We start from the raw sequence: 12,414 nt of genomic DNA on the forward strand, positions 1-12,414 counted from the left end.
GAAGTTATTTAGTCCTTGAAACACCGTGAAGCACAGTGCACAGACAGGCAAGTGGCTATGGAGCACCAATTCGATGAGGCTGGGTATGCCTACACCTCACTATCCAGTGTATCACATATTTGCATTATCCAAGATTCCCAGCTTTTCTATATCTAATGTCTGAAGGGGACTTGACTGCCAAATTAAATGAGACGAAGGCTAAACAACCAAAAAAACCCCCCTTTTCCATTTCTACTCAAAGTAGCTCATCTACATAGAGGTAAAAATGGAGGGCTATATTGTACATCCAGAACAAGTGGTACTGGGCCATGAAAATCTTTGTGGCTCACAGCTAAGGAATCAGAAGGCAGTTCTCTAGTCTTTCAACTCGTCTTCCCACACTTGGACCCAAAAAGAACCTCAAGTTTAAGACACAAATACAACACACAAGGACTCTTCTCAAACAGTTTAATAGCAAATAAACAAAGGAAGGTACCACACTTGGCATATACAAAATGACTTGTTGTCGGTGTGTCTGTGCAATTAAAACAGCTTTAAGTTGCCCTTTGGGACAAAAAGAAAAAAAATAAACACACACACAAAAGGAAGAAAATTCCTTTAACACATACTCGCTCGTTCCAAACTTGTAACAAATCTTTTCATTTTTAAATCCACTACACAAACTCTGTGATCAGATCAGAAAAGCAACGCGTGCTCCTCTGTTTTTTAAACCATTAAAGTAAAATCCGTAATTCTCTACAGAGTACAACACAATTTCACACAAAAAGACATTTTGTTTTGCAAATCAAAACAAGAAAAAAAGGAACAGCTCAAACAAGGTAAAGAAAAGCATTTCTACGACTGAACCACGACTTCGAGTTGATTAAATCCCGTTACTGCAGAACAGACTCTACATTTGGTCATAGTGGCAATTTGTTTTCTCGTCACATTGTGAATCACTTTACATTGTTTTCTAGTAGAAAAGGCAAAAAACTGTACAAAACCCCTAGTGTTAAATACAATGTTTGTACCAATAAAAAAGCCCACAGGTTTGTCTCCAAAATGTAAATTTTCTTTTTAAATTATTCACAAAAAGCAGCCAAAAATCAGAAAGGCAGCTGCTGCTCCACTGTCTCAAATCCATTAAAACCACCACAGAACAATTAAAACAACCAAAGGAAGAAAAGGAAAGAAGAAAGGAAAGAAACATCCAACGTTTGGCATTTTGGTTTTCTTCAGATATTTTTCCACAGGTTTCCCCAAAGTTCCTTATGGAACCAAATGCGCATGTACAGAAATGTATTGGCAGTTACTCAATGCACTGCAGGGCATCGGTGCCCCCCACTGACACACAGCCCTGTGCATTCAGACTGTGGGACTAACAGTAGCCAGCCCACAACCCTACCTCCCCAAAAAATCAGTGTCTATCCTTTTTTCATCCAGCCTCACGCTTCACTCCCAGGTATATATACCATATCCAAACACGTTCTGTCTTAGAAGCAGATTAAGGACTGTCTACACAAGTCTAGCCAATATCTATTGAGAACACAGTATCCTCAGCCAACTCAGGAGTAGGATAGAAAAAAAATCCTTTTGCATTTTGCATTATCCCAAACACTGGACAACAGTAAGATTTCTATCCAGTCAAACACAATTTGTTTTCTCAGCAAAACCCTTTCTCCCGGGATTTCATTCCACATTATCTTCTACTATTAAGATACCTACACTAGCTTGCTTCTCCTCTGATTGAAACTTCATCACAGCATACACTCTTCAGGTGCCTTCATCTAGATGCTACATCCCAGTTTCTACCTGTGCAGATGGTATGTAGGGAAGGGGGAAGCCTGCTACCCAGAAAGCAGTAACCTGTTCTAGTTCACCCTGCAAGCCAAGAAAAACTGCTTAGCTCATTACCCAATTAAAAACTAAACAAAAACTAAAAAATCTCCGTAGAGATTCCCCAGCTAAGGCCCTTGAGAAGAGAGCTGGGGATGGTACCCTGTTCAGGTAACAGCTTCAGAGGCTGTTGTATTGTGCTTGTCACTTGGGAAAAGAGCCAGCAGCTGTAGGACCAGGTTTACAAATGCTTTCTCTGGGATATTTCAAACACTTTATTTAAAGAGCTAACCTAGACCCTTCAAGGATTCTGCCACCAAGGTATGGCTGATGGGCTGGACTTCACAAAAATGTGCCCTGAATTACACAAAATGCTCATAAAGAGCGTTTCAAAGAAGCCCTAGCTTCAGGTAACTTTGGAAACAGAAACACTGTGAAGTTCCCCAACCTTCCTGCTCCCCAGCTATCCCCTTCCACCAAAACTTCCACTAGAGGAAGAGTGCAACCAAGCCCCCTGGGAGCCTCTGACAGCACTGGAGATGGAACAAGGTCCAGGTGCTCTGTCAGGCAGACAGTCTAAGTGCACAGGTAGATGCCCTCAGGTGGCTTCTGATCAGATATTTGTCATACCAAAAACACCAATTTAAAGGATACCTTTAAAACCCATTAAATTGCTCAGTTTTTGCACAAACTATAGAAAACAGAGAGGTGAAGGTGATATATACGAGGGTGTGAAGAAAACAGCAGGAAACATGCAAAACATTTCTGGGCACTATCTTAGTTTGAGAGATTAAAACAATAACATCACATTTTGCTGAGGAGATTGTAGTTACAAAAAACCAAGCATGCTGGAGTTTAACAAAATACAACATCAACTTTGATCAAATTTTCACTGCAGACTGATAATTGCACAGGGAAGCAGGGGGAAAAAATAATAAAAATAAATCAATAAATGTCAGGGCAAAAATGTAGCTACAATCAGAAGAAAATGTAGTTCAAGTGTTGTCTGTTGATGCCACTCAAGTCACAAGTTTGAACTCATAAACACACATGCTGTCTCCTCAAGCACAGAAACCAGATCAGCAAAATGTGACTAGGAAGTCTCCCGAAAGATTGAGTCACACCATATAATTGACTTTTTCTTTGAAACTGTGTTTTTAAAACTAAGCACACAGAAAAAACTAAGCCTAGAAAGTGATTGGTTGTATGTTCACAGAAATACAAATACTCCACAAGGTATGCTAGCAAGGCTGCTCTGAAGACAATTACAAAGAATCAGATTCACAAAATCAAGTGGTTATCTTACGAAGGTCTAGAAAAATAGAAATTCTTTTATATTCAAATGCAAATTTAAATATTCCCCTTCAGCAGTCTTTCTAGCAAAACCAATTTGGCAGCACAAAAAAAAAAAAGAAAGAAACAAACGTAATAAAAATACACATCAGCATCAAAGGTCAACACAAGGTCAAAGGTGAGAGTTCAAGCATCAGAGAAGCTGAAGAGACAAGGATTTGGACGATGTACTTGAACGCCACATCGACATGCTTTAGGCACAACGATGAACAAACGGCAGGAATCTAGAAAAAAAACAAACCAGAAAGAGGGAGACCCACTGAGTTACACAGAGCAGTACATCCAAACACGGAGAGAGAGAACAAGAATGCGCACTGTACAATGACATCTCCTGGGGAAGGGAGTTGACAGGGAAGGGCAGCACATGCCAACAATGGACAAGTAAAAGTCGAAGTACATGAAGGACACCGAGTAAACATCAAACTGCCAGAAACCAAATGGAAGCAGAGGCCTGGATTTCCCTCTCAACACCCAGGCTGTGGAGCACTCCACAGCCCAGTGACACATTGATTAGCATGCATTCACCTTGCCCCGTGCCCAGTGTCTCCACGAGCTCTGCTTAGGAGAAGAACAGAGCAAGCTCCCTCCCCAGGAGACTGGCTCCAAAAAAATATGGCTCCAGGGCTAACATTTGCCCACAGAGACTAAGACCATGAGAGACAAGACAGAGGACACAAGGGATTCACAGGTGGTTTGACGGCTGAGACTTTTCTTGCATCCTAACATGGGAAGTTCTTAGGCAGTAGTAGCCCAGGAAATCCATATTCTTTCCTTCAGCTACAGTCCCTTCTCATTCCCTAGGAGCCCATGAAACTGGGGGTAGGTGATTTGGAATGGGGGCGGGGGAGGAGCGATTATACAACACAAAAACTCCACACATTAGAGAAGAATGCCTTAAGACTTGACTGCAAGTTAAGACTTGTCCTAGCTGAGCACTTTTCATACCATTAGACCTGCACAGGGGATTTCCATTCCCAACTTTTTATATAAACAGCCCCCAGCTCCCTGACTTCATGAGGAGGGGATTCTGGACTCTGAGAAGCTCTACAGTCACTGTTGCCGGTTTGATGAGTAGAAAAAAGTGTGTTTCCTGAAGCTTTCTTGAAGAGTTTATAAATAAAATAATTCTTATATTAAGTGATATAAATACGTTTGTGTCCTCCCCTCAGCTTGTGAGCTGCAAGAGACAAGAACATTTTTGGGAAGACTGTGGGCAGTAGGGGAGAGAGGAAGCGAGTTTTTTCTTCTTTATTCCTCCCTCCCCAGCCCCCCCCCCCCTTTATGTCCTGTTTGTGGCCTTATTCTTCAGCACATCTCAAAGCTGCTGGTTAGAGACTAGAGCAAGGTGAGACTTGCATATTATCTTATAGCATTTATAGCACGTTTAAGAATAGCAAGTATTATATTCTAGTTCCAAAGCAACAAGCAGCACGTTGTCCAGTAAGCCTGCAACACTCTACTTACTACATCTGCTGAGACTAATTTGCTCTTCATACTTTCCAATGCAGGTAAAGGACTTAGTGTGGAGTTTAAACCAACTCCAGCAAACAGAGCACAACGCAACTCTTGCAGTTATTTCTGTAGTTCTAGACATACTCTAGATAGTTTGCAGATAGCTATAAGATTTCAGTCCTAAACCAGAAAGGCAAATTCATCATGAACTGAGACATGAGAAACAAGAGGCATGAAATCAAGTGACACCTAAGCACGCACCATAGAAATTCTTTGTGTGATTTGTTTGGGTTTTTTTTGATAGAGATTTTTCAAATATTTCACTCAGCAATTTTGAGGGGAAAGACTAAGTTTCATTAAAGCCATGAGGAAGGACTGGCCTACAAGAGCAGAGCCATGGGATGCCAGATAAGAACGTAATGACTTAGGGGAAGTTATTCCAGTTTGCCCTTGTTTTATTCTTACAACTGTGTTAATTGTGCCTTCTGTGTTTTATCTTTTGTGGTAGGTATGCTCAGGGACTTATAACATCCTTATGTTTAAATGTTTGAAACAGGAAGCTCTCAAAGCATTTTACATGTTCATAATTGCACCCTTGATTTGCAATTTGCTTTATCGAAGTTGCTTTTAGGTATTTCCAAATGAAATAGGAACAATTTCACTCTGCTTGGCTGTTCTTCCCTAACTTGCAACCATTAACAAGAAGAAACAATTCAGTTAATTCTATCATGCAAGCAGGATCTATCATGCTATGTGACCTTCAGTATACACATGAAAAGCTCTTTCCTTATTTGCCAGATGTATTTGCCAGTGAGAAACTTTGAAGTGCCCATTTTCCAGATAGTATCACCCACAGCTAGTAAACTGCCTCATCATTAAAATATAAAGAGATATTTGCCATGACTGCCTCAGATACTTTTGAAAAATTCCAATCCTTGTTCTGACTAGGATTAAAATTTCATCACTATATATTAAAGGCATTTTCTAATAATGCAAGCTTTGTATTACTGGAAGAAAAAACCTAAACTTCCAAGAGATATCCTATTTTGGACTGCTGATTATCTACAGGACTGAAGAACCTATTATTTCATTTAGTCAATACTAAGTAGCATCAGACCAAGACATCAATTGTTCATAATACTTCCATCTTATTACAACACATCTAGTAAAATCAGATGTCTTCCGAGGCAAAAATTAAATCTATGAAGTAGGCTGTTTCCATCTCATTTCTAAAAATATGTAAGTACTTCCTGGTGGCACACGTAATATGGAATTCCATTTCATCAGAAGTCCTACTAGGTTTTTTTGTAGAAAATTCATATTCTTTGGTTTATGAGCATACAGAATACTTTGTCCCTGTGGCTACTTAAGCCAATCCTTCTGCAGTGTATTTGAACTCACCCAAGTCTTACCCTACTATCCAGGAAATAAAGCATTTGACACTGATTTGATTTGCGCTTGAATAAGAGCATGACAGCAATGAAAAATAAAATAAAATTTAAAAGCCCCAAGTACCCAAAAATCCCAGACTTCCCTGACAATGAGTGAAAAAGAAAACTGGCTTAAGACTGGAAGGCAAGAGCCTAAATCTCCAGAGTCAGCAGCAGCCACCAGACAGACACAGAAATGTTGACTTTATCTGATCAGTTCTGTTATCAGAAAAAAATCTGCTCAAGTCACAAACTTGATACATTTATTAACTTTGGCAACATATACATTGATACACCAAGAAAGGGAAATCTGAAACAAATACACAAGAAGGGCAGCATCTTCAGCTGGTGAAAATTTATGCAGCTCTACTGAAGAGAGCAGAACCACATTGATTCAAACCATCTGAGGATCACATCTAAAATTTAACCTGCATAGATTTCTTTTTTTCTTTTTGGCAATACTTATAGTTATGCCAGTAAGGCACAAGAGCTAGCCCAACTTAGGTGTCTTAAGGTGATTATGTCCGGGAGGAGTCACTGATCAAACTAAGCCACAGTGTAAACTGGTGAATCTCCTAAAGTCAACAGGAGTTGCACCTATTTGCAACAATGCCAAGCTTGATCCATAAGTTACAGTACTGAGGACACACTGTTGGATGCAGAAGCTAAAATACCTAATTTTGGGCAACGGAAATGACTAATAAAGAGGCCAGAGTGTCAGATTAAAAGAAAAACAGGACAAAGGTCTCAGATAGTACAGTGGGGTAGGGTGCAAAGAAGGTAAGAGTGACTGTAGAGACCCCAGAGCGCAGTGCTCTCCTCCACTGGTTCACAGCGTTCGTCTTCCCCATTTAGCAGTTGCTGGGCTGCAAACAGGCCACTGAAAATCAGTAGTTTCAATCATGCACATCGTTATGTGTGTAAAACAATCACATTCAGGATTCTACAAAACCCTGGCCTTTTTTTTTTTTCCAGTGAAATAATTTAGGTAATAAATATTCTCCACCCTGGAGCGGTATAAAACTTCTATAAAAATAGAAACAACATTCTTGGTTACAGCAGGTTGCACTTGGAGCAGTTGCTCCCAACTATGTGTTTTTTTTTCTTTTTTTTTTTTTCTTTTTTTGAAAAGTATATTATTTATAAAAAAAAAATCCCACTATCACCCTGGAGGCCTTCACACTCCAACACTCTTTTCTCAGAAAACCAGGACACATCTTTCCCATCGTGCAGAATTCAAGTGTACATGGTTCACTTAAGTGTATGTTCACGTTTCTAGAGAGATTCAAATAATTAACACAGAAGGGTACCACATGCCAGCATAACTGGGAAATTTGGCAATCTGGCCTTTGAACCTTTGCCACCACAAAGTGATTTGAATAATACTGATAGATTTACCTGCCTGCCATCAATATAGACAGACCAGCATCAACTGTTTGATTTTCAATTTAAGAATGGAAAGGGCTCTTCTTGGATGCTATGGGTCAGGCCTTGTACTTCTGAGGTTTGAGATCCCGGGGAACCAGTCCCTGGGAATGCCCAGCATCCCCAAAAGACCACCACACATGGGTGCGGATCCTGAGCATGATCTCAGGTTTGATGGGTTTAGTGCTCCTCCTGCTGGAGCAGAACAGAAAGTCCCAACCCTATGTCTGACCCACACGCTCACTATTCAGCAGCTTGCTCCCAGACTGCAGTGTTAGCTGGTGCCCTGGGAAACAGCATCACAAACCAGGAATACAAAGAAAACAAGGAAAAAGGAGAAAATATGAGGTAAATGGAACTTCTGTTAAAGACACACAGAAATTGTAAACTTCCTCTTGTGACAGAGGTGGATTTTGGTAGTCATAAAATGGGACTCTGATTTCTTAAAACAACTCAGGCCAGAGTGTCAAAAGTCCTTTGAGCCCCCTAAAACCAGTGTATAACAAAGGCCCTTAGCAATGCATTAGCAATTTCACAAGTGTGCAGAAAAAGTGTGGGTTCACTGAAGGGGTGTGTTCAATTTTCCTTCAATATAGAAGATAACAGCTAGTACCAAAAAAACAGAATAAGACTGAATGGCTCAATGCTCTGCTCTGGTTCCACAGCTCCTGTGTTAGCCTGTTTTGCTCTGGTACACACCACCTTAAAGGAAAACTGCAGTATAAAGAAATACTTAATTACTAGACCAAATCATCGCACAAATTGTTCTGTGTTTTGTTTTGTTTAAAAAAAAAGAAAGCCAGGAAGTTATCTTTGCAACACAGTTAAGACTTGAGAAATCAAATGCTATAAGAACATGTATGAAACAGGAGCCTCAAGAGCTGTGTTAGGGTACCTCTGGGCTTTGTATCTCAATTTAACAGACATTTTAATAGAGAAACAAACAGCACTTACATTATGCTTATCAGAATGAATTCAAATTAATATGCTGCAAAAAGGACATTATTCCACAGAAATGGGAAATGTGATGAACTGTTAAGAAGAAAAGTTGTCAAAAAAATTCTGCAGGCTACCAGGGATCAAAAGTTTCTTGTTTCCAGTCCCAGATGTATTCATCCAGACTAAGCTGTCTGTCTCTATGCCTTTCTACAAAACCTAGATAAAGTACATAGGATAAGTTTTCTTAAATATGGAGAAATTCACTGCATCTCATTAATATTCAACTGTAAATGGACAGTGAAATTTTCTGGGCAGGGACATTATCTAATAAAGTGCTGTGTACATTCACAGTGCTATATAAACACTACTTTATATACAGCAAAAAAAAAAATCACTGCAGTTTTCCTTTGGCTTGTTAATGTGTTCACCCTTCTAGCCTGTCTCTTCCTTTAGAGATGATTTACTATATCTCCACCATGGCATACAGTTAAGGAAATTTCTAAGAGTGGATGGGGCATGACAAAGGCTACATGGAGCCAGTTATTTGCTCACCCAAACTTTGATGACTCAGTTCTCCTTCCCCATCTTTGTTTTCATCAGCTGTTCTGTGTTATTTCTGCTTTCTCTTCTCCTCTCCCCCATGGTGGTGTGGTATCAGTTCTGATTCCCCTTCTCTCTACCCCAAGGCAGTGTGGTGTCAGCTTCTGCTGCTCCCTTTAACCTTCCCTCCCCACCTGCAAGGAGCTGGCATTGGTCCTTCTCAACACACACTGGTTACAAACACAGCAAACTTCAAATAAGGAGGGGGGGGAGGGGGGAAGAAAAAAACACCTCAGCGATATGGCACCTAAACTCCAAAGTAAAACACTGGAAACAAAAGCACAAACTTGTCCTCCATCCGAAGCACGATTCTCAGCAGAGGCTGCAGCCGAGTCTTCAGGGGAAGATGTGCCAGATAGAAGGCATGGATCAGCTTCCAGGACTGTAAAAACACAGCCTTAGGGCTTCGAATCACTAAGCGCGCTCCTCTCCAACTTACCAGAAGATCCTTCTCACTCCAGTCCCAGAGGGGAGGGGCGCTCAGTATGGCTTGCTGTCATTCTTAGAGCGCTTAAGCTGTACTTTCAGACGCTTCATGCCAATCTGAAAGCCGTTCATTGACTGAATGGCAGCCTGTGCAGACACAGGATTGTCGTAACTTACAAAACCTGAAGAAAGGAAAATACATAATTACACCATGCCAAAGCTGTCCACAACAGCTACTCACAATTGGAAACGCAGGTACTCACGAGGTAGAAGAGGCTTGCACAAAATGCCATTTTCAAAAGCTCACAACTGTTCTAGACTCTTCATAAAAACTTCTTACTAAGGGCTCTCAGACAAAGCATTGCTTTCTGACATATAGAACTTTGCCCAAAAGATATACAAAGCTCAGGAAATTAAAATTTCTAGTCTTCCAACAAAAACGAGTACTGCTGTTTGTTTTATAAAGAACTCATACCTGGGAGAAAACCAAACCTGGAAAATGTTAATCTATATATGAAAGGTCATTAAAGATACAAGGCTGAAATCACACCCTTGGCATTATGGGAATAGATTTTTTTGGAGTGAAGTAGCTGTCAAAGCAGTGTGGCACTTGTACTGCTATTATGTTTAGGTTTCTCTTGGACAAAAGAGCATCCTCAAAACAAACTTCTCCAGATTTTTGAAAGAATCCATTTTGAATAACTCCAGTCAATGGCTGGCATCACTACCTGGGGAGATCATTCCATATGCAGGTGTTACAGCCTGATCCTCAGCATATTTTCTGTTCTTATAAAGCATCAGATTATCCACGTTTTTTGCCTCCATTACTAAAAAATACAGGATATTATGTAGGCAACAGAACTATCAAAACCATAGAGAAAGGCTCACCTCCCCTATTCCACCACCACAAATCTCCATCTATCAAAAGAGTCATGAGATCTTACAGCACTACAAAAATGCTTCAACTGCTCACACTGGGGTTTCAACGTGAGGAAAATAAAACCATGAATCTTTCAGTCCACATGCACAGCCTCCTACTACACAAGCTAAGTGAGAATACATTTTTTGCCCTTTTGGCATCACAGACTTTATCAGTTAACTGAAAATAATCTATTTGCATAGTAACAGTAGCACAACAGGTTGATTTACAGTTTTAGGATACACTTCCCACCCTGATGTGCCTCCCATCTAAACACACAGGAAGCAGAGCAAATGCAACCAAAGTTAGGTAATAAATAAAAGCTGAAAAGATTTTTACTATTACTAAGTTTTCAAGAATTAGGGGGAAGCTTTAAAAATTGCCTTCAGCGCATTTACAAAACTTCAGAGTCAAGTGCTTCTGCACTACATGGTAGCCATAATAATTATATATAAAAATGTTAATAGAAATCATTCATAATGGTAATGTAGTAAGTAGCATATACGGCAATGTAAACAATTAGTGAAAAGACAGAAAGGGTGAAGAGGAGGAACTATACCATGATTACAGTCTGCAAACATGAATCATAGTGAATTATCTAGGGCCAAAACAGTATAATGAGGCATAGCAGTATGAAATCAGGGAAAAGCAAAAAGTCAAAATGAAAATCAAAAAAATACAGTTCAGTGCTGGAATAGTTCAGATTGATATTTTTTTTTTTTTAGGAATATAGAGAAAGCGTCACTACTTGACTTCAAAGCTAGACTAGAAGATTTACTTGAAAAGAGATAACTAGAAAGAAGACACCTTTCTACAGGTAACAATTAGACCCAACGTACCAAAACACTTGCTTAGATTGGTCTGCTTATCAATGAAAACCTTGGCAGAGACGACATTTCCAAATGGCATGAACATCTGCAGCAAATCCTGATCCCCAAACTCCTGGGGGAGATGGTAGATAAACAGATTGGCTCCCTCTGGACCTTCAAACAACAAGTAGGAATATAAATTCAGAAAAAGCATGGATAACAGACTCACTACACAAAAAGAAGGTGAAAGAGCCATTCAAGCCAAATTTTCTAGATAAAACAATGAAACTGCTGTTCCCACTTCTGTGGAGTACTTGATTCCAGAATAAAACAGCATGACCCTTTCCTGGTTCTGGTCATTCAAATAATTCTAGCTCTTTCTCACTATTTCCACATTGTACCAAATTGGTTCACAGATCTTTGCTGCAATGAAAGCTGAACAGTAAGTCTGAGCCTCAGACGCTGACTAAACAAAAATGGCTATGCAAAGCTTGTGGCCCAAAGAAACTAAGTAAATCTCAATACAAGTAATCACATTATTTGAAATCTGACAGATTCTTTTCTAAACATCATCCTACATTCTGCTGAAAATTTACTCTTGCATTGTTCATTACACTACATGTTAAATTGATGCTGAATATGAAGAGTGAAGAGACTGGCATTAAGTATCTGTGGGAAGAAGTGAAGGACCAAGAAAAAAAAATTAACAAAACCACAACTGATTCTCTGACAGTGGGATATATCAGGCCGCAGACTCATACTCTCCTGTTCTCCAAGAAGATGGAGGAGTACTATTACTAAGCATTTAAGACTAGACAAATCCTGGGAAAAGCTTCCTGTATAAAAACTACTTTGGACAGCCCTTAAGAGAGACACCTCACAGGTTTTCTTTCTTTCTGTTCAGTAACTTTAAGATTCTAAAAAATGCCATCAAAAAAAAACCTCTGCAGATAAGGTCTGAGCAAGGGCTGAGCTTGCGCTTTCGAAAACACCTCTCAACTTGTTTCTACAACTTTCTCCCTACCTTCTTTTTGACTTCCCGCTGCACCGATACTCTGCTGTGTTAAGAGACTCTGGTTATAGAGTGTGGGCAATGCAGCAGCAGCATATTGCTGGATTCCAGAATAAGCCTGTGTGAGGGCTTCCATTGTGCTACCTGTCCCATTTGAGAGACCACCACTGCCAAGTCCTCCATTTAAGGCTGCCATTCCTGTATAAGAAAGAAAATAAAGATGACTGAGCACTT

The 12,414-nt window shown here is 39.9% G+C and overlaps 1 protein-coding gene across 19 annotated transcripts in view; it reads right to left on the reverse strand.

Moving 5' to 3' along the window:
- CELF1 (CUGBP Elav-like family member 1) overlaps nt 1–12,414 on the reverse strand; it is a 68,071-nt gene that overhangs the window by 7,070 nt on the left and 48,587 nt on the right. For 16 of the 19 annotated variants that reach the window (XM_063332064.1, XM_063332068.1, XM_063332079.1 and 13 more), the window contains 4 exons: nt 12,193–12,378; nt 11,199–11,342; nt 9,454–9,622; nt 431–3,392 (listed from right to left, as the gene is read on the reverse strand). In XM_063332064.1, the coding sequence (XP_063188134.1) occupies nt 9,495–9,622; nt 11,199–11,342; nt 12,193–12,378 (458 nt within the window). In that variant the 3' untranslated portion in view covers nt 431–3,392; nt 9,454–9,494. Of the gene's footprint in view, nt 1–430; nt 3,393–9,453; nt 9,623–11,198; nt 11,343–12,192; nt 12,379–12,414 lie in introns of those variants that run through there. The other 3 variants (XR_010070694.1, XR_010070693.1, XM_063332063.1) reach the window with 1 other exon arrangement.

The sequence above is a fragment of the Chroicocephalus ridibundus genome, chromosome 4, assembly GCF_963924245.1.
Source record: "Chroicocephalus ridibundus chromosome 4, bChrRid1.1, whole genome shotgun sequence".
NCBI classification, from domain to species: domain Eukaryota; kingdom Metazoa; phylum Chordata; class Aves; order Charadriiformes; family Laridae; genus Chroicocephalus; species Chroicocephalus ridibundus.